At 45.0% G+C, this 23,805-nt stretch overlaps 1 protein-coding gene across 1 annotated transcript in view; it reads right to left on the reverse strand.

Moving 5' to 3' along the window:
* Positions 1-7,735: 7,735 nt before the first annotated feature.
* LOC143038519 (G1/S-specific cyclin-D2-like) overlaps positions 7,736-23,805 on the reverse strand; it is a 41,858-nt gene continuing 25,788 nt past the window's right edge. The window contains exon 4 of the mRNA XM_076207805.1: positions 7,736-11,741. Coding sequence (XP_076063920.1) covers positions 11,413-11,741 — 329 coding nt within the window. The 3' untranslated portion in view covers positions 7,736-11,412. The remainder of the gene's footprint in view (positions 11,742-23,805) is intronic.

Raw genomic sequence — 23,805 nt, forward strand, 5'->3', positions numbered from 1 at the left:
GTCTCCTCTCCTCTTTTCTTCTCTTTTCTTTCCCCCTTCTTCCGCTTTCTTCTACCTACCTTTCCTACGTTTCCAGACCCCTATTTCCCTTCTATCTCTATTTTCTTCCTCCACTGTCTCTTCTTCTTCTTTACTGCATTCACCTACTCCCCTTTCTGTCCCTCCCTCCTCTTCACCCTCCTCCTTTTCTTCACCCTAAAACTTCTCCTTTTTCTCCTCCTTATATTCTTCCTCCTTTCCTTCCTTCTACATTGTAACCTTGTCATTACATCTCATCTCTCTTCTATTTCCACTCTTTTTTTTCTTCTCTTCTTCCGTGTGATGCTACCATCCTCTTATAACTCCTCTTTTTCTTCCTTTGATGCCTGTCTCTCATCAAAAAAAGAGAATCTCGAGAGACCTCTATTTCTCTTTTTACTTGCCTCTAACTCTTTTCTCTATCTCCCTCTTACGATGTCTTACCTCCTGTACAACTCCCTCTCTTCGTTCCAAAGTCGATTCGGTGACCACAACTTGCTGCACATCATCTACAACCCAGCCTTTCTATACTTTCTTTCACAACCCATCTACAACTTGCTTTTCTTCACCTCCCAATCTATGCCGACACTGAGGGCTACCCAACAACAACAACAACAACAACAACAACAACAACAACAACAACAACAACAACAACAACAACAACAACAACAACAACAACAACAACAGCGACGACGACGACGACAAGAATAATAGTAACGACAACAACAACAATATCAATAACAACAGCAACAACAACAACAACATTTACAACAACATTAAGTACATTAATAAAACATAACAGCAACGAAAGCAACAATAATAACTACGGCAACAACAGCAACAACAACAATAACTATAACATCACTAATAACAACAGTAAAAACGATAACAAGATTTAAAGCAGCAACAATAATAACTACGACAAAAACAACAACAACTAGCATTGCCCTCTACATACTGATAACTTTATTACCTTCTTCCGTTTTCTTTATAACTTAACGACACCTTAATCCCCTTAAGAACTCTGATTTTTTTCCTGCTCTACCTGCCTGCCTGCCTGTTTCCAAGTACCTACGGCCGGAGCCACAACCACACAACTTTGTAGAAACGCCACCTCACTCAGTGTCACAGTGTCATGAATTCAGTGTCACGTGTTTGTTATATAAATCCAACACTCCCTTACCACCAAACACTTGACTTCCATGTTTCATATTTATCACACTCATAAATTGCAGCTTTCCTCCCCGCCCCTATCTTCCTCCCCTCCCTACCCTACCTCTCCTTCCCTTCCTCCTTTCCTTCTTTCCTCACTGTCTCCCTCCCTCCCTCCCTCCCTTCCTCCCTCCCTCTTTTTCATCAAACCTTTTCTCCCAACACATTTCCAAAGAGTCCTTACATGTATGACGCAGCCTGCACGCCCGAAGGGTAACACCTGCCCTGACGTCACGCGCCAAGAGCCAATAGCACCGTTCCTCCCCAGCTGTCCGCGGTGACGTCATAGAAATCTTGACCAATGCCTGCGCAAATCTTTGCCAGCTGTGAAAATCGTGTCATTATGGGCTTTAATCCTGCTCTCTCTGTGTGCAAGATGCCTGGTTATGTCTTAGATGTCTGGAGAAGAGGTCTAGACAAAAAGGGGCGAGGTCATTTAGAGGCAAACAAGGGCCGGGGGCACGGAATGAAGAACCAGAGAGAGGCTGCAAGACATAGACGGGTCCGCAACATCGCCCCTGAACTCGCCGGGCAAGCTGTAATACAAACACCCACAGTGACAGACCATTAATGTATGTGTCAAGCTCGCTCGTGCCCGCAAGATTGCCTCCTCTCCTGGAGGGAAATATGGAATTTATTGTGAAGATGGGTTTTAATATGTTACCATGGCTGATCTTAGATACCGTGATAAGAATTTGTATGTACAGGAACGCGGAAGAAAGATACGGGAGAAGAGGGAATGAGAGGAGGTGGAGACGATGGAGGGAGGGAAGGAGAGAGAGCGAAGGAGTAAAGAGAAAAAAACAAAAACAAAAAAAAAACGAGGGAGTTATTTTTTTTTTTTTTTTTTTTTTTTTTTGCAACGCTACTTAAAGGGACTGTGAAGGCCACCAATAGATTCACCACACTGGTCATCACTTACGTCATCCAAGGATAACATCACATCGCCCCTCTTCGGGTCGCCTGGTGGCCCAGTGATCAGAGTGGTCGACTCACGTCACGAGGTTCGCGGCTTCGAGTTCTCTGGCTGAAGAAACTTCACTTCTACTTAGACCTGATTCGTCGGCCTTGAGTCTTCCCAAGAACTCTTCTCCGTACTTATCATGAAACGCTGAGGTCGGTATTCTTCGTACAAACTCGAGGCGAGATGCTAATAGAGGGAAACTAGATGCCGTTGCCAGTTGCGCCGTTCACGTGAGTGGCTGGGAAGCAACCGTCGCAACTAGAAAAGTAGAAAATAAAATAATGGTTATCATCCTCATTGCCCTTTCGTTTTGGTCAGAGCTCAAAACCTCTTCCCCCGTCGCTCCAACATATTTTCATGTAAAGTATTCACTCTTTAAGATAACAGAGCGAAGTTAGTCACAAGGATAGAAATACCGGTAAACCACAGACTATATTAACCAACTCCTTGAAAAGCCTTCGTGGGTCAGTAGTTAGTGTTTTACATGCCCTTCTCACCAGATACACTTGGCGGGAGATACTAAGGCTGTATCTCCCGCCAGTGGATAGCAGGGTCCTGCGGTGGACCACTGAGATTGAATTCAAACTTGTTCTTTCCAGCAAAAAGGTACCTTAATCGTTTTGTTTTGATCGAAGACAGGCGATCTTTTGGGAACCCCATCGCCTTTAGAGGACTTAGGAACCTTAACTTACACTCTCTGGAAAGACACAGAGTGCGGGGTGATCTAATAGAGGTGATCAAGTGGATCAAAGGCTTTAACAAGGGTGATGCAAACAAGGTCATCGTATTAAAACAACAGGGCAGGACTCGCAGTAATGGATTTAAACTGGACAAATTTAGATTTAAGAAGGAAATAGGCAAGAATTGGTTTAATATTAGGGTGGTCAACGAATGGAATAGACTTAGTAACCATGTAGTGAGCGCTGAAACTATCAGTTGTTTAAAGAAACGGTTAGACAACTTTATGGATGGGGATGACAGGTGGTGATGGATATGGAGCTGCCTAGTGTAGGCCTTATGGTCTCTTGCAGCCTCCTTCATTCTTATGTTCATATGCGCTAATGTTCTTGTAAACCATACAAGTTCAACTGAAGTCACATTTGATGAAGTTAGGGTTTCTATCAGGTGATTAGACTCGCCTGGTGACAGACAGAACAAACGTAAGATTCGAACAAAGTCCTCAAATATTTAATCGACGTCTTAGTGATTTTCCTCGCGAGGATAAAATCACCCGATGAAAGTCTGAATGAAAGCAAGAACCGAAGATGGAACTCTAAAGGGTTAAACCAGATGACCTTAAGATGTCCTTTACTCGTACCCTTTGGTGCCAAAGTTCCCCATTCACCTGACTAAAATCACTTTGTTTTGTCTTAGCTGATAATCTCCAGAAGTGTGGCGCAGGAATAAATGGGTTATCTGATCCATATCAACACAAAGAAAGCTCTCAAGAATCTTCTTAGAGATACCAAATACAAAGACACCACCACCTTGACGTAACGAAGACATCGTCCCTTATCACTAATGAACTCGTGTGTACTTTGGTGTACACACAAGGACACACACACACACACACACACACACACACACACACACACACACACACGCACACACACACACAAATGATGACTATCATCGCAAACCCCGCAAAGATGCAAACTCACATTAACACTACAATAATCACCCCCACAGCCTCTTTAGTCATATCTTTCTATACACAAGCCACACTCCACCCACAACACTTCTTCTTCCCTCCCTCCCTCCCTCCCTCCCCTCCTCAATGGCCCTCCACCACGTGAGAGGCTGCATCTACTTCATTCATTCTTATCTCTTATCGGAGGGCGTGCGATTAGATCACAGCCTTTCTATCAGCTCTTGATGCTCCCTTTGTTGAAACTTATGGACTCGCGGATTCATGTGTGTAGCGACCAGCTCACGTTTGTAGTTACATACACGTGCACACAAGCACGCGCACACACACACACACACACATACACACACACGCACACACACATACACACACACACACACACACACACACACACACACACACACACGCACACACACGCACACACACACACACACACACACACGCGCGCGCGGGGCTTGCTGGGGTAGTGGTTAGAGCCAAGGGGTTACGACAACGCAGACACGAGACCAGGCCCCGCACAGGGCTTAAAAGATTCTCTGATACTACAAGTCGTCAGTACCCCGTGTTGCAAGAAATGTCCGTATATTGAGTGCGAATTATTCATTCTATGTTAGTGTGCATACGTGCACGCATTAGCTACTCGACGTCAGATCCTGGGAGTAGCAACGGACACCTAATGTGTGACGTGACCCGCGGTCAGTTTGATTTGACCTGAGAAATCAACTGCCGAAACAGCTGTATTTCAGACCAGTGGATTCGGCCATACAATGTTGTCGTACAATAGCAATTAACGCAATTTATCACTTCTCATATTCAGAGATGTATAAAGAGTTAAAATAGATACTGATTGTCCATACTCAGTTCCATAATGTAAATATTTGTAAATAGACAGACAAAAGATGTTTAGAACTGTAAAATGTAAAATATTGTTGGCAACCACCACCATTTCTTCGTCGCCACTTTTGTGGAAAGCACCAGTCACGGAAGACATAATGAAGAGAGGAGCCACGAATAGTTTATCTCCAACGTTTCCAACCAATGTAAATCAACACTAGTCTACATTCTGGTGGTAACTCGCGGATTTCACATTCGATGCTACATCTGCCATGGGATTCAACATTACATTCTTACGAAGCACCAAACGGACATACTGGAAAGATACATTCGGAGAACCAACCGAACACAGCCACTTCCCCATTCTCATCGAGGGCAAGTTTCCCCTCCCACTACGTCTCAACAATATTCGTCATCCCGCTCTACTACGCTACCTATCGCCCAGCATCATACCTATGCTGTTCCACCCACGGGCCGTTTCCCCCTCCGCACACCCCGTGCACACGCAACTTCCTGTGTAGCGACTACAAGTACTGGCATCCTGCCTCCTTTGCATCATTTGAGCCACTTGAATCATTTCCCCCCCTATACTGATTGGCTAGGACATGCAGCTAAGGGCCACACCATATCAAAGAGAAACTGAAAAAAAAAAAATTGCTTCAACCTTTAAAAGCTAACCGAGAGAGAGACTCAAAAAATTTGACTGGGTCTCAGACGACAAAGTTTCATTGGAACACGTTGTCTCACTCATGGCGTATTTTCGACTACTGTCCCAATTACACCCAGACACACTCCAGAAAGCTAGTGCTATCCCATTCACACCAGGTATCATAATAGGCGAATTCTCAAGGAAATTCTCTGATATTTAAAAAGTAATCACCCAAATCCAGAGCCAGTCAGTACCCATTGCACCCACTCACACAATAGCCCAAGTCACACGGTCCACACTCGACATTACTCACGCCAACGCTATCCATTAAGAACACAACTGGTTTGTACATACTGTCACAAACCAGGACACTTTGTAAACACATGTTACCACAGATGACCTTCACAACCAAGCCGCCATTGCGATTATCAAAGAACATGTTTCCACACGAGTGATCATTGCCGTATGCTGTTAGCACGGAGGCAACACAGACCAAACTCCCCAGGTCATTTTCCCACAAAGGTTTCACGTAACACATATCTATTATGAAAAAGATAATATAACAGGAATTGCAGAGTAATATTTAATGTATTACCAATTAATTCATGTTATATTAATTGTTTCCGTAATACCAACTTGTATCATTTTGTCTCATGGCATTACAGACAATCCTGAAGATGTCTTATTAAAGACGAAATGTTGAATAAATGGAATATTATGCAAATTTGGTTTTTGTACACCCAATTATTGAAGAAAAATGTTAAATGCAAAAATGCTGTCGCCTTCAACTACACACACACACACACACATTATATATATATATATGTGCATGTATGTATATATCTATAAAGATGAAAAGGATAAGGACGGATAAAGCAGAAACGCTGACACATCCAAGGGAAGAATAGAAAAAAAAAGCGACATAAGAAAGTAATGGGCAGAGAAGAGATTGAGGACAAGAGTAGAAAGGAAAGTGGTCATTACAATGTGTTCGTTTGCGCCCTGTAAGCGCATCGAATTTAACATTACCGTTTCCTCTACGACGCCGAAGGCCCTTTCGTAATCTGCATAAAACCGTACACAAAGGTTTGTCACATTCTGTGGTTTTTCTCGATTAGCTTATTGTCTACTAATAGTCTTCCGTGAAGCACTCGCCTCTAAGTCCTGCCTGTTCTTGTGGCTGGTTTTCATCTACAAATATTATTTAGTTTTCATATAATTTGCACGATAGTTCCTAAAGGTTTCCTGCTCTCCTTTCTTGAGAAGAAAATTTGCAGGGACACTTTCTTAAAGAACGGGCCGATCTAGGAAGAACACCGTCCCGTAGTTCTTCAAGATCTTTCAACGATTTTCTTTCCCTCTTTCGTTTCTTATTTTCCAGGCCACTTCTAAGAGTCATAGATATATCTACAGATTGAAATCCAGACTGTTTTATTCAGCTGCATAGAAACTAAGAGTTGAAAATTAGTGCATACATTGTGGTACATGCCACGAATGAGGTACAGAATTTGCAATTGTTTCAAACTCCACAAGATGACGTGGCCAAAGCTGTCGGCTCCCACTTATGTCGAGATTTCTACGTGTTTGAGAATGGATTGGAAATCTCATTCAAATACTTGTTTAATCCACTATGTTTGGAGAACTGAAAGAACATACAATTGCGAGAAGTCTTTTATACAATTATACCTTTTATAATTTGCTTTACCTTAGTGCAAGATGGATGTTCAAATATATCTTACTGTGCCCCTGGTTGATAAAGAAAGTCATACTCATTTTTTTTTTAATTCAGTTTTTCTCGTACCTTTTTCCTCCCAAGTGTAGTCCACGTGACCGCTAGCGGTGATGAACAGATCTGAGTGGCGCTAGCTGACTTTATTCAGCTATGGAAGTGTGGACCCGATACTGAGCGATCGAGACCTACGTTTGTACGTCACCAAAAGGATAAGATTTTTGATTGTGTATAGATTTCAATGCACACACCCAAGCCCCTTCATCTGAGTGAACACCTTCAACAGAGTAATGTACTTATTCCGTACATGAAGCCGGTACCCACTTAAAGAAAACTAAACGAAGCAAAGCGCTTTCGTACATTACATTGCAAATATAATGTACGACAGCGCTTTGCTTTGTTTAGCTTTCCACAAAGTTACCAGTGCTCCTTATTAGCATGTATATCTATATTGGTTGTCGCCAAGCGACTCCATTCATCTGAAGGAATCCCTCCGAATTTCAGTATTTCTCAATCTGTGGCCATCGTTCTTTTTTTTCTATTCCTTTGAGTGCCTTCAAACAATTTCCTTCAGCCGTTGTAAATACGGGATCTCTGAAGCCAACCAGCAAACACTAGCTTGAACAGAGATTGCAATGCCAGCGTTCTTATTCGTAAACAATAAAAGGACATTAAAAAAAGTTTTGAAAGAAATTAATTTTATTTTTTCATACTGACAGTTGAACAGTACAAATTTTATTAAACATTCACGTCCTCCCTCCTCCTCCTCCTCTCATCTACCCCAGTCCTAGTCACCTACTGACCACATCGCGCTACTTACTACTACATCATCATCATCACTATCACACCGTTTCGTGTTGTCATGACAACCATGACAGTGCCCACGAAGCGGTAGTAAAAATGGACTTTTTTTTAAGTACTTTTTTTTTCTTTTCTTCGTGAGGAATCGCTGTAAGGCACAACATTTTAAGTGTCAGGTTTTTGAGAATCTAGGAGTTAAAGACAAATGGAGGAAGAGCTTTTACAACAATAAAATAATAATAATAATAATAATACTTTCTCCAGCACTGGACACCGTTAGGGAAAGGGAGTCCTTCTCCCAACTGACCTATCTACTGGTCAGGTCACTGAGGTACGCCTTGACCCTTGAAGACTGGTTTTTCCTCCATAGAATAACCAGTTACAGTAATAATAATAATAATTACAATAGCAATAATAATATTAATAATAATAATAATAATAGTGAGGTAAAAAAAAAAAAAAAATCTTATGATACCCAGGGGTAAACACCACACCCGGTCCAAGCCTGAATACACTTTGGGACTACAATCATCAAGCGACCCCATCTGGCCGCTGCTCTTCTGGCCTGTGCGTGTGGACTACTATAACATAGAATATATTAACTGAGCAAGTGCACCACACCCTCCCTCACCAATCTCACTTCGTGGAGACCCTTCCTTCGGGTGTCCCTCCTGCAGCAATCGTTTGGGAGGCACTCCTGAGGAGGTACACGTAGAGGTGAGCCGAAGGTGGGGCTTGTCCCGGGAAAACTGACACCCCTGACACAGACTAGAAGACACCCGAATGTTCAGGCTGTCAAACCAACTTCGAAGGAGGGAAGTAGGGGAGATGTGCATACAAGACGTGGAGGATACAAGAATACAGAAAAAATATTCCTCACTGAAGACACGGAGATATTATAAAAAGAACAATAGATTAAGTAATGTCACACGGAGAGGTGTGGACACCTCGCGTGAGGCTGCAATGCTACAACAGCGCCAAGTCTCAAAGGCATTCGAGATAAATGCCTGGGCGCAGGCACAGAATTACAAGTTGAACTTTCTTTTATTTTAAACATGGGTAATATGGCAGAGGTACACCACACTCTTGCCACAGTGGATGGGACTAGGGATGAGTCGCTTTCACCACGCGCGCAGTTGCCATATTACCTAGTTCTTAATAAAAAGATCAACGTTGTAAAACTGTTGGCGTGACCTGACAGGTTATTAGTAGATATATTTCTTCTTCTTCTACTATTAGGCTTTACTTAACCCTCTCCCCGTTCTCGAGAACTGCCTCCTGGCTTCCCAACAGGTCAGACTTCTTACATGTAACTGAAGCCTAAGGTAGGGTTCAGCATGTCATATAAATAATTTGCGCTTGCTTCTTTGCTCCGGTCCAGATAATTCTTTTAACACGAACTTCCACGATGGAAAAGAAAAGTCAAAAATATGTTCAGGAGAGTATGATCCAAACACCTCTTAACAATTTTCGAGGCAACAAAGTGTCATATACTTCGTCAAAACAGAATGACACTTTTCGAACATATACGGTTGTTAACATCAACGAAAAATTTTAATGAAAACGAATCCACTGATTCGGTCCCTTTCTTTGGAGGAAAACAGAATGTCACGGACTTAACAAAAAGGTCAAAAACTGAAGAACTACTTGAATATATATGAAGACCTCATACCAACATCCAACAATTTCAATGATAAAGCATCCGTTAGTCAAAATAACTTTCTACATTCATAACACTGAAAAATAATTTCCAATTTCTATTCCTTAAAGATAAACACCATTCTTTCTCCTCCATATTCGGGAAGACAAATTCTGTACAATTAAATTTCTTCATAACATCTCAGCAAGGCACGCTATTTGATTTCTACTAGACAAAATGCGGGAAACTAAGGCTTGTCCACTACATCACTGAGGAGGAACGGGAAAGGGTTTACTGGAACAAGATACAAAATTCCTATCCTCCCTTCTGCCGCTTCACGGTCTGGACGGCCCAACGGCCTCATCCAGGTCACGGCTCCTCTAAAAACAAAGCATTTACAAGACATGAAGTGAATACAAGGAAGGCCATTCCTTCACAGGGGCACGCTCACCCACGCGCAGAGCCTACTGCAAAGGGACAACAGGAGAACATAAAAGTGACATACCCGGAGGGGAACAAATAAATAACTCGTTACAATTGCTTCCATCTAAAATCAATTTCCTTTCCAACAATCGGAGTGGAAATGTTCAGATTCCTAAATTTGGCGGTGGAAACACGGCCATCCTAGAAGTTTTAGATCTAATATACACTGTAAAAAAATGGCTAAGCCAGCCACTATCAACATATATTCACAATTATTTACATCATGTACAAGTTGCAAGGCGTGCATTGTAAGCACAGCATTCTCTGAGATCAAAATATATAGAGAGAGAGAGTAAAGAAGGGATAAAATAATTAACAGAATTACCCATCAAAAGGACTCGGAAAAAGAAAAGAAAATAAAAAAACAAGAGCTAAGCTATGAAGCAGTTATTATACGTCTGCCTCCAAACTTGAAGCATAACTTTGGATCAAATAGATTTTTTTTCTGAGAGTACATCAATTAATCTTTTTCAAAAATAACCGAAAAACAATATTCCTTTTTCCTTCCTCTTCTTCTAAACTACTTTTAATTACCATGCATCAATTGCAATTATGTGTACGCAGTTTGCACTTTGTGAGCACCTTCGGGGACATGGGGGGTAAAGAGATTTTGAATACATGCAAAGACACTGTACTATATGTATATATAAATTCTGTTACGCTTCAAGCATGTGTAGGTGTGTTTGCTGAGGTTGTACACAGCTTTGCTTATTGCTCCTTGTTGCCGACAGTCTTTCGGCGAGGGACAGTAATGAAGTATCCAAGTCCATGCGGACTTCCATGAAACACAGGAAGGAGGGTCTTCCGTTGTAGGGTTTGTGAATTTCGAGTTTTGGCGCGGTTATATACATATACACAAAATTATTTTTATTTTATTTTTTTCTCATATCTTATCCTAACCTTTATTGTAAAGACAGGTAACTTCACACCCTTTCCCCCTTCCATTTTCAATGCGAAGTACTTACGCAATGACTGACTTTTTTATATTATTTTTTTTTCTTACTAACAGCGACATGACTTGAGATCGACAACTTTTGGTTTTGAGCTTGACGACCTCGCCACCTGTCTCCCTGCTGCTGACCCGAGGTCAGGAGGTCTTCCTCCACCTTTCACGAGGTTTTTCTTTTTCTTCTTCTGAGACTTGAGAATCCCGTGGCAACCACGTCATATCCCGTTTTCCTTTCCCTTTGCGATCTTGAATGTCGTCGTTGAATAATTAGAAATCTTTGGTTTAACGCTGGGGTTTCCTTTCAGCCTCTCCCCCGAAGCGCCCCTCCCTTTTTCTTTTTCCTCTAAACGGCGCGTTTGAGATACCGAACTCCAGTGGTCACTTCGAGGATAACCACACGGAGTTCCCGAAGTCCAAGACGAGGGGGCTGGGAGTCTGGCTTGTCACCTTTCACTGCCTGAGTGAAAGCCACGGCAAAGCCTTCCCTCAGAAGTTGATATCGATGATATCCTTTGGTGTTCCCGTGTTGTCCGACGTGTCCATGCTCACGGGTGATTGGTACTTGGAGGTGGGCGTGGAGGGCGTCAAGAGGCAGGAACTCTGTTGGCTAATGGACTGGGGGAGGATGGCGATCTCGCTGGCGACGACCAGCTCGATCTGCTGGACGATCGGCTCGAGGGCGTTGCAGTCCAGGGACGCGGCTTCGGACATGGAGGCCATGGCGGTTGGCCAAGAGGCGATCTTGAGACCCCTCATGGCCGCGACGATCGCGGCGGCGGCGATGGCGGAGGATTCCACCTGGACCAGTGCAGGTTCTGGAACAATGGAGAAATCGTCGTCAGCATAAAGGGGGATTTGGTAATCATGCACTTAATAAGAAATAAGTTGAGATATTTCGAAATGCCAAGAGCTCTGTAGAGGTCTTGGGGAACTTAATTACCATCAATGACATGACATGTTAATTTAAAGACACTGAACTATCAAAACTACTTTACGTTAAACAAATTGAATTGAAAATCCAAAGTAACGTAAGGTACTAACAGAAACCATACAGCTTTAGTATGAACTTATCAAAGAAAAACATCATCAACTGCCAAACAAGACCTTAAAACAATTAATCTTTAATACATAAATCAAATTCAAAATACGTGCCCTTCTGGGGACGACGTGGTTCATGTTTTGAAAATAGGAATTAAAGCAAATATCGCCACAAGGTTTAGTTTTGTCAAAAGGATTTTACTTCCAACAAGGGAATAGGATAAACAACAGAACCTTCCACAACAGTGTAATATTTTCCAGGATCACCCCCCGTCAAACAAGTGTAGACCTTAATCGCAAGAGTAAATAAAGTTGTATCTCCCTTGACTGATCAATTTGACAACTACTGGCCAGAGCAAAGTGACACTTATCCAGAGGCGCAATAAGGACCACCTTTCCCCTGAACATCAAACAGGGAGGAACCAAGAGGAAGGGCGATTGGGGGAGAGGAACAGGAAACAAAGTAGATCGAATAATTGTGGGGGAAAAAATGGCACAGGAACACCAAACGTAGCACACGCCATTTTAATGACAACCTCGACATGAAATACATGACACACCCACCGCCCTCCCTCCCCTCTCGTAGCTTTATTCTTAACCAAGTCTTTGAGCTTCGATCTTGTAAACGTGGCGAATGTTTACATTTTTCTAGGATTTGAAATGACGTTGACTAAATCATGATTCGGGTTACCTTCTCCCCAAGGAACTGTGGTTAATTCTGATTAAAGTTTTGTGTGTGTGTGTGTGTGTGTGTGTGTGTGTGTGTGTGTGTGTGTGTGTGTGTGTGTGCGCGCGCGCGTGTCCGTCTTCACCGGGTTCGAGCCCATACCCTACCCTCCGAAGCCTTTACCATCTCGTGATTACCTACATTAAAAGAACCCAAGAAAATAATTCCTTTCTGTGCCCACCCCTGAGGCTAAAGCATCAGAGACCACGTGGAATCGAACCCAAACCACCTCAACTCCATCTCCAACAGCAGCCACAGCCTCCCTCAACACATCCACTCCCCTATTCCCAGTGCTTCTTCTAGAACGCAGCATTGTTGGCGTGTTTTGTCCTGTATTGTCCTACTTTGTCCCCACGTGCCGTGAAGCGCATGGGGAGGGGGAGGGGGGAGGAGGAGGAGGAGGAGGAGGAGGAGGAGAAAAGCATACCAACAAACCCATACAGCAGCGAAGGATCCAATCCCAGCTTATCGGTAGTAATGGAAACTAGTGACACAATGCATTGGGACTCAACCCACCCCGTCCTCCCCAACCGCTGAACACAAAACACAAATTCGCAAAAGCGAAACTGTTTAAATGCCTTGTGGAGAGTGGAGGAGGGGAAGGAAGAAATCCCTGGCGAAGCTTAAAGTGTGCAGGCAAGCGACGCTCCCCCTTCCACACACACACACACCTCCCACTAGCGTCCTTCCTCCTGGATGCTGGTGGTGTGCGTGGCTGGAACAGCTGCTCCCACGTCCTGCCTGTGCCGCTTCACTCACTCCACCACACCCTTCCGCCAACAGCAGCAGCAGGCGTCCTTTTAAACGTATCCCCAAAACAATCCTTTCTCCCCGACCCCCCCAGTTCCAACAACACAAGGCTCATAACTACGAACCATTTCCCAAATTCAGTAAAATAAAAGACAGGGAAAAATAATGCAGGAGTGGAGGTCAGAGATTCGACGGTAGTAAATAATGCCAACTATATTATATAGACTAATAAAATTAAAATTACGAAATAAGTGAATAAGACTCGCCAGAATAGAAGAGTTTGATCTATGGAGGGTGGCAGTTATACCTCAACAATAAGAACATTGTGTACACACACACACACACACACTACACGCGCGCGCACACATCCTTTCCTGCTTGGATAGGTTGCTCACTACACACACTGCGTTGAAATTTCCTGTCACTTCATCATATCCGCCTACCCGCTTCCGCAACAACCACGGAAAGATCACAGACCCTTTCTTGTTCTTCCTCCCCTTTAAACCACGCCATCCCGTCTGGGCCCGGACCCAAGCCAACACCGCCCAACCAAGACATCTGACGCGAACAACCTTGAACATGAGTGTTCAACCCGTCGACAGCAATACCTTGCTTATTTATCTATTTTCCATTTATTTATCTATTTTCATATTTACAAAATCATAGTTAACAGAAAGAGAGAGAGAGATAGAGAGATGTGTGTGTGTGTGTGTGTGTGTGTGTGTGTGTGTGTGTGAGAGAGAGAGAGAGAGAGAGAGAGAGAGATTGGGGGCGCGATTTATTGGTGTACCAACAAACAAGACATCCGCCCATCCCTAAATTCAAAACTATATTCCCAAACGAAAATATGACCACATTTATGAAACATCCTGTTGATAGCTACACTGAAGACAGAAGAAGACTTCATGTCCTAAACATATCGCCCACACAACGCCACTACTGTTAGCAGGACCCTCCATCTAGCAGAACCGCGTCCCTCTATTCCTACGGTTCCCTTCCAGGTGACTCAGGATCGGAGACTATTGTGTCTGGCCTGTTGGTTACCCTCCTGCTATGGGGGAGGCGAAGCGAGGAGGCGAGGCAGAGGGAGGAGGAGGAAGAGGAGGAGGAGGGAAGAGGGAGAATGCTCTCCAGACTTGTCTCGGGACCACGTGGTACCAGCCGGGCAGTCTCATCTCCCCACGACCGGGGCTGGTATGGCAAGGTTTGGATGACCTTCTCCAACCGATCTGTCAGGACATCGTGAGGCTTGGGGTCGTTGCAGAACTTGCAAGGAGAATGAGGAAAATGCGCAAGAACGTTTTAAAAAACCGAGTTGTTGCTTCCAGGATGCGGGGTCCCTCCTTACCCAACATCCTACCTGGACCTTTAAAAATGGCTGAGTCTATCCATTCCAAACGCGATGTTCCTACGACAAGACGCTTCCAGCGAACCATTTTCAACTAAACTCCTCGTCAGTACAAGATATATAACACCGAAGTTACCTATATCTATCTACCGAAATCATCCTATTAACACGTGTATTCACAGGAGGAAAAACGAAGTTTGGCAACTCGCCAGGATGAGACTCGAGCTCGACAATCTAATCCGTATGCCCACCTCCCTTGAGGAGGAAAATGCTGTACCCCTTGTCTTGTTTAGGAAATGAACGTAGCTTGAGCAGACTCGCCAGAGACCACAGGGCCTATGGTCCTGAGTATTTCCGTCCTTTCTGTAAACATACAGATACCCCCAAGAGACATCGAGAGAAATAAAAATAAATAAAAGACGATCTCAGACAAAACGAGGTGATCTGGTATTAGACAATAGGAAAACACACATTTCTATCATTATCATAAGCTATATATCTGTTCACCCCAAGGTTGCATAGAATCACGTGATTAATATTAGTTAAACAACAAATTTGTGGTTTGCAAGTATACAGAAAACGAGAGAGAGAGAGAGAGAGAGAGATAGAGAGAGAGAGAAAGAGAGAAGAGAGAGACTTGGGGCCACGTGGTTCCTCGCTGACGCTCTCGTTTCATTCGGGCAACGCAATCTATCACGTCGACCCTTCCGTATCACATCACATCACACCACACTCAACACCCTGCCACGTCACCCATATCACAAGGTCTACACATCATCGTCCCCCAGAGGGACAAAAAAAAAAAAAAGTCTTACTCTAATCCCCGTCTTCAACATAAACCATAAATACATCAACACTGCAACACATGCCGATTAGATCTAATCTTAGCTTGTACACTATTCCACAACATCGTCTACGCAATGGTTACTAAGCTACATTCCCCGTTCCTCTAGCAACCGTCCGGGTCCTGTATACGCACCCTACCTATCCAGAACCTACCCCACCTCCTCCACCACCTCCTCCTGCGTTCTTCCCATCCGCACAACGACGAGGGCAAGACAGATCAGGTCCAACGCGCCGTTATGTTGATGGTGTCCACAAACGATCATGGTAACGGGCGTTACAGAGGGAAGAAACTCCCAGCAACTCGCAAGGAGTAGAGGGGCAAAGGAGGGGCCATGCAAGTGCAAGCGCGTGTGTGACTGTCTGTATGTTAACCCAAGTTTGTGTATACAATGAAGGTTGTGTCTGCAGAAAGATTGTATGGTGTATCTACAACCGTACTTACTTATCTGTAATATACAGGGAGCTAAACTATATCGAACGTGTGTACGTGTGTGTGTGTGTGTGTGTGTGTGCGCGCTTGTGTGTGTGTAAGTGTGCACAGAAACAAAGAAGAGAAACGTACGCACTTCAGCCTGCGATGCGTATGGAAGAGCAAGGCTCACGCATGACGCACTTTCACTTAACCTCAATATAACATCATCGGTCTGGAGTGAGAGGAGAGGACAACTTTGTCCTCTGCATCCTCTCCCCCCCAACCTTCACTCTGTACTCTATTCTTCTTCTTCTTCCTCCTCCTCCTCCTCCTCCCTGGACCTGCTCGCCCTCCAAGCAAAAAGCAGTGGCAGGGGATTGCCAAAGGGAGCGAAGGAGCAAGCGAGAAGCAACCATGGTACGGTTCTCCTGCTGGGGGAGAAGGTGGAGGTGGAGGTGGAGTGGAGCGTAAAGTTGGCGGTGGTGTCTACACAAGTGCTGGGAACAAGGTGACCGAAACGTCTCGCTTTCTCAACATCGCCAGCACCATCACCCCTCCACCATTAGCAACCGCCGACATTACGGTCTCCCCCACCCTTACGTATGTCTGGACCTTGTGCGACGAGTTTAAATCTCTTTAAATCTCGACCAGCTCGCTACGCTGACCAGCTGCTACCGCTGTTGAAACCCCCCACCCCACCCCCATCACCTAACTCTCTCCATACCTTCCGACCCAGCCCCTTATTGCACACCATCATCATTACCACTACCTCCTCTTTCAGACACTTGACTTGAAGTGAAACAGTTTATCTCAACTTGCCAAAGCTTCATTAAAAAATCTAGACGGAATGCACATGGAACAAGAATAATGCAGTATGTCTGCAGACCTAAACCAATTGTTCAGCAGCTCATACAACACAAAACACACACACACGTGATTACAGGTAAAACTGCTCCAGACAAACCATCGTAGCGGACACCCCCCTGACCCCCCACGGCCCATAGAAGCGCCTGTCTTTGAGCGCCAGGGAAACCCGCGCCATGCAGAGTAATGTGATTAGTGCATGGCAACACTAACTGTCTCGTCCCGTCGTCGGGGAGCAGGCGCGTCTGCACTGTCGTATTTAACACCCTTACTGCCCCGGCGCCACCGCCCCATCCATTCACATATATCTACTTATATGTAGGTACAAAACGTACGCGCGCGTTTAATGGGTCACATACGCTTGTCATCTGCCTAATCAAGAGTTGGTTGCTGTACTCCTAATGATGCAGCTCTCGCAGTCCTCTTTCTCGTCCTCCTCCTCCTCCTCCTCCTCTCGCTCTAGCCACTCTCAACACACACACTCGTATAGACGCACTTCTAATCCGTTCCCACGCCTGGCAAGCCAAGCAGCTGAAAGCATGGGGTCGACGCCTAAGCACCCCGACTCCGCTCTGTGCAACAAGGAATCAAGCGCCACCTATGCATCTGTGGCCGATTTCGCGGCTCACTGAGTAGGGCCAGGCACTGACGGGGCCGTCTGGGGGGCGCCTCCGGCCGGAGGGCATGCCTGGCGCCCCAGACACAGAGGTGGAAGTCAACTCGAGGTAATGGGTTCGTCCCATACGGTCTATCAAAGGTAGACATGCAGTCTTCTTACACCGGGAACAAGGTTCGGTGTTCGTATTTGTAAACACACAAGTAAATAAATTAATAAACAAATTAATAAATACATACAGAAACAAATAAAATAAACCAGCTCAAACACACACGCACACTTTTGCTCCAATAGGGAAGATAGTTCAAGTTAATCAAAGAAGGAAATATCCGTGCTGATGTTAAATCACACACATTGCATAAGCAGGGAAGGTACCATGCGGCCGTACTTAAAGGGGGAAAGTTAGTGCTTATTCATTACAGGTGTTTGCTTCGTGGTGGTTCTACTGCACATCAGGATAACCCAATTCTCGACCAGACGTCGCTGCCCCCCACTCCCACCCCTCGACACCGTCTGGCTGGTTCTAACACCGTCCCCTGAAGGGGATTTCTCACCAGTTAGGGTCCCTACCTGAGCGACCGGCCTCACATGGTGCTGGATCGATCACCGTGAGAATTGCAACCATCATTATTTGAGACAAAGACGAACTCTTGACGAGACGCACGGGCCCACATGCACGCGCGGGCGCGCGCATACACTTGCACATGCACTTGCGCACGCACGTGTACATGCACATGTTGAGGGTTCGGTGCATGTGAGCATGTGATGCGAACGGTGATGTCATGCAGTATGTCTCAGGCCACTGCATGACGTGTGGCAGCTACATTAGTCACACTCATGACATAGCACTCTCATCTCTGAATTAGCAACACCTTCGCATTTAAATCAGTACTAAAAATACATGTGTGTGTGTGTGTGTGTGTGTGTGTGTGTGTGTGTGTGCGCGCTGTTGGGATTGATCGGGAGTCTGCCGGGATTCTGGGGAAGGATAAGTGGGTATCCAATATTGTGACAGCTGCTCCGTTAAATACACATACACACAAATATCTATCACTATAACCCGCAGTAATACTGCATCGAAAACCATTAGTATTCTATTACTCTATTTCAGTAAATCCTCCCAGCCACGAACAGAAACCTCTCCGCCTAATCCTTCAACCATTTAGCTCACCCTTCAAGCACCAGCTTAACCTTGTCCTTGGAGGGCCACCTCATGGCGACTTCAATTCCGCGTCGGTAGCAATCCAACCGTTACTCCTTGATACCGGTACCACCAAGCCTGGTACTCGTCACGACGCCGCACGCTTGATACCATCTTACCCTGGCGATGTACCCAAGTTCACGCCACCATACGTTGCAACGGCTAACTTAGGTCCAGCCCCTGATTCGTCTAGCATCTAGTGTTGTGTGTGTGTGTGTGTGTGTGTGTGTGTGTGTGTGTGTGTGTGTGTGTGTGTGTGTGTGTGTGCGCGCGCGCGCGTGTGTGTGTAAAATCATCAATACCAGACAAATTCTTAAGCTTCTCGAACGTCTACAAAATTTCGGAGTCCGTTAAAAAATCTTTTCACGCTCGATTTGAAGAAGAAAAAAAAAATGAAAAAAGTGAGGGAGGGTCGCGCCTGCTTGGCTGGCGTAAACTACAGACGGTAATACGATCTACAAGGTGATGTATTTTCGGTTAGACTGCCATAAATAACAGCAGGCGAGAACTCCGGCCGGGTTCATTCCGGAGTAGAAATAGAGAGCAAAATCCCTCCTGGAAGGACCTTAACACCTGGAAAGTGTCGCACATAAGTCTTCTCCCTCCCACGGTAAGTGTGGGCTGGGCGGAGAATTGGGAGGCAAAATAACACCGAAATACAATGGAAACAAATTCAACGCCCCGCTCGCAGATTCCACCTTTGGAGGTTTCTGAAAAACCTTTTCTGCCTCACCCTCCTGCCCTGCCCGCCATTTACCGAATCAGACCACGAGGTGATCTTGCTTCGGCCTCAGACACGACCATGACGACCACCTGGTGCCGCGACTCTTTAAAGAAAGAGACAGACAGAGAGACAGACGAGGGGGAAGACTGAGGAATATACATGGGGGTAGATCAGTGCAAGATATGTGGAAATATTGAAGAACTGTGAAGTGTACATAGTTGTGTGTGAGTGCACGTATGTATGTGATCACGCACTCGTACATATATAGACACACCACCACACAAAATGTAGCCAAGTCCAAGACGAACAGCGACAGTGAGAGTAGATGTGAGAAGGGAGAAGGGAGAGGATTAGTGAGAAAAGGAGAGGAGGAAGCAGGTATGTAGATGATGTCCCGATTGGGTTCTTTTTATCTCCAGACGGCGGACTTCTGATATTATGACTACCTGAAAGGGATGCCGTTGAGAGTTGGCTGGGAGCCAGAAAAAGGAAAAAGGACTGGAAGGAGTGAGGGATAGAGAAGGATACATATGAAGGCCAGACAAGAGCCCCCGGTGGAGCGGTCGCGTCACACAATACGCGAGAAGCAAGACACAGGTAAACAGATTCCCATAAGCATATGCATTGTGAGGCGACTTTTCAATGCCCGTGGATACAATTGGCTTTGGGCGGGAACCCAGAAGGTTCCGGAACATTGCTCACACATTCTTTCGTAGTGTTCTTCGTCTTGCTTACGAGGAAGGAACGGTCCTGCGAGATGGAAGGTTGAGAGACGCTTCCCTAATTGCATTCTTTGAAGGATGAGAGTAGTTTGTACATGGCTGGAAGAGGCCATACATCATGAAATAGACAGACAGATATACCTCACCTACAAGCGGAGTGGGGAGGTGGAGACCGAATAACTGAAGAAATGTTAAAAAAGAAAAGAAAAAAGAAAATAGCACCAACCGAAGGTAAAAGAGGTTATATGGCCACGGGAGGAGGAGGGGTGAAAAGGGGGGGGGGGCGAGAGGAGGAAAGAGGGGGGGAGCAGAGAGGGAAGGGGAAGGTGATGAAAAGAATGGTGGTAGTGGGGGGGAGACGGAAAGGGGAAAGGGGGCATCGAGGTTGGCACGTGTCCTAATCTTAAGAACTTCACGTCTGCACCTGGAGGCGGCTTGGGAGGGAGTGGAAGGCGAGCGGAAGGAGGAGGAGGAGAAAAGCGTAACGGTCACAAGCGCTGAGGAACTTTTGTGGAGACACCCAGCGAGGAGGAACTGGGAGTAGCCTACAACCCCTTGGAAACCCAATAAGAGTGTAGATATCAATGGTCACTTTCAATGCTTCCTACGACTGGTGGATATAGTAATAGTCATAGTACTAGTGGGCAGTGGGTTGGCTGTAACGAAAGGTGGTGAAAATGATGGTGTTTGTGATGGTGATGACTAATGGAGATCAATACTCCAGCCGAGGTACAATTTATCAGACATTCACAAAATGCCCCCCCCCCCCAATAAATAAATAAACAAATAAATATAAAAGCTTATGGTAATCACTGCCATTCCACTTGTGATAATGCTTTCATAGCAGCGACATGACGTCATAACGCTCGGCTTGTACTATTGCACGATGTATTCCCAAATATGGGACGGGCTTCTGGTGGTATACAGGCGTATCTGCATCGATCAAGCCACCCTAGTGGTCCTACGTGAGCAGTGGGATCCCCTCAACAGTCCTGCCTAGCTTGATAACATCACGTGGGGGGTACGGGTCCTTACAAAACACACACACACACACACACACACACACACACACACACACACACACACACACACACACACACACAACGTTCACGCATGTGCAATTCAATGACAATATTGATACGCTACAAATATTTCAGCACCAGCAAGTTTACTTAGTCTCACACACAAACAAACTTTCTACATTATCATTAAAATCACCTAAGAACAATACACATTTCTCCCGGCAACAATTCTTACACAACTTGTTCATTTACAAGTAAAGTTCTACGCAATCACACTACTATGGACTTAGAAAATAATAGAAAAGCAAAACGGACACTCCCAGATCTGTGGTCAGTATTGAGCAAGCATCCAATAATATTTGGAATTGAATTATAATGACAATGAAATAAATCACTGCGTGAAAGATTATAAATCATCATACAGTGATTTATTCCACTCCCAAGAACCAACTTGACACTAAATTCACAACTTGTTAACACCAAACCTAATTCAGAGAGGATGACATTGTAGAAGTAATGTGTACGTGTGTGTGTGTGTGTGTGTCTGTGTGTGTGTGCGCACGCGCGGATATACATAGAAACGCGCATGCGCACAGCCCAGGATCGATACTGGAGGGGAGCAGCTGTAGGTGGTTGCCGGACCATCAGTCACACGGAACACACGCTACTACTCGTACTACTACACTACGCACACAAATACACACTTGCGCGTACACACACACACACACGTACACACGGGAGCAAGCATGCGCGAATACACAAACGCGCACGCATGAACACACACACACACACACTGCTCAAATGTATTAATGGAAACTAGCATCTAAGCATCCATGATTGTAAAGAGGAACCACAGAAGTCGAAAATGGTAAATTAATAAAATTACCCAAGTAGAGCAGTTTGTACTACTAAGTACAAACCCAGAGTACATGTTTCCAAAACAGAGTGTAAAAAATAGTAGTAGAAGAGTCTGACGGTACACCACGAGTATTAGCCCGCAAGTTCAAGTATATATACTTGTTAAAAAAAAATAGTTTTCAATTTTCAAACAAATTTTCGGGGGTTTCGACGGAAACCGTCACCTACTGCCGGTGCTAATTACCGGTTCCTTCTGGTGTGAGTTAATACCCGAAGCTGGAGAAAGACGTCATGCTTAAAATCGAGAACGGTCATAAACTTTACGAAAGGTCACGGCTGCCTGTCACGCTTTGAGTAGGAACCGGGAGGAACCAAATACGCAATAAACAGTTCAATGACGACATTAAGACAATAGTTGTAAAACTGAGTATGTAAATGACACGCCTGTGCGCGCGCACACGCACGCACGCACGCACACACGAGGCGAACGCTCAATATTCAGGCGATTTCAATGATGATTAAAGCAATCAACCACAAAAAGTTTCGCTCACGCTTAGCCATCCTATTGAAGTTCCCATAAGCGCTTACAGAACTCCCTTTCCCTCTAGCTTCAGCCACGATCATCAAGTTTCGAAAGCATCGCTACTTAGTCTGTTACTCAACCCAAAGAACAGCCACTGAGGTGAAGGGTACAAAGTTCTTTTAGCTCGGCTATGTACATTTAGTTATATTCAGCTGAAGACTGTCCCCGGCGTATTCATACTTCATCATCTCTGGTAGAACGAAGGAGGGAACCCACACCAAAAACAAGTCGACCACAGTCCTTACGGAATCTACAATGCGACCAGTCCTTGATTCAAAATGACAGCTTGATACACACGGACATATATGTATTCGAAAAACAGATTTCTGCTACGTATGCCATAAGGAGGAGGAACAGGAGGAACAGGGCATAGACGAGACGGAAGGCAACGTAGAGGGAAGACAATAAAATGCCAGAATTGAGGTCCTTGTACAAACCTTTTAAAAGAATTAAAACAGACGAGCGGTTGTCATTACAAACTACATCGGGAATTACGGGAATGTAAGAACCGGAGGGCAAGGCTTCAGTACAAGAGCCCTACCCTGGTCAAAGAGTCCCCCTGATCTGAAGAATCGCGCCTGCTGTGGTGGTCACTGTCCACAGACCCCGCGACATGGAGAGGATCCCAGGCTATCACAAAGACATCACGGTGCGTAACACAAGAACACCTGGCAATTTCCAGGAGCAAGGATCGCCCCTCCCCAACACCCCCCACCCCAACCCATCGCCCTCCTTAGCAGTTGCAACGCTTCAACAACAACGGTTATAATTTTCCTCTTTAAGGTCTGCAGGAGCCTAAAGACTACGTGCATCATTTGACCATTACGTCCTGAAAGCATGATAAGGAGATGGATAGGAGGAGGAAGAGGAGGGGAGGAGAAAGGAAGAAGGGAGTGCAGAAGGCAAACATCCCTAGAGGTAATCATATCAAATCACTCCTACCTATTCAACTGTCCCCGTTGTGATTAGACTTCCCTCCCTCCTGGGGTTTAATTACTCCCTACGTCATTCAAGGCACAGTTAAACCCACAGCCAGGAAGACATGTAAACCCGGGGAAAAATAATGATAAACTGAAGGAAGACACGAAGACAATGCCAAAGAAAATGTTTTGCAAAGGAATTACTCATCACCACGGGTTCCTGGGAAACGTTTTGGAACGTTATTTGG

This window comes from Oratosquilla oratoria, chromosome 24 (assembly GCF_046742065.1).
Source record: "Oratosquilla oratoria isolate Oo_2021 chromosome 24, ASM4674206v1, whole genome shotgun sequence".
NCBI lineage: Eukaryota > Metazoa > Arthropoda > Malacostraca > Stomatopoda > Squillidae > Oratosquilla > Oratosquilla oratoria.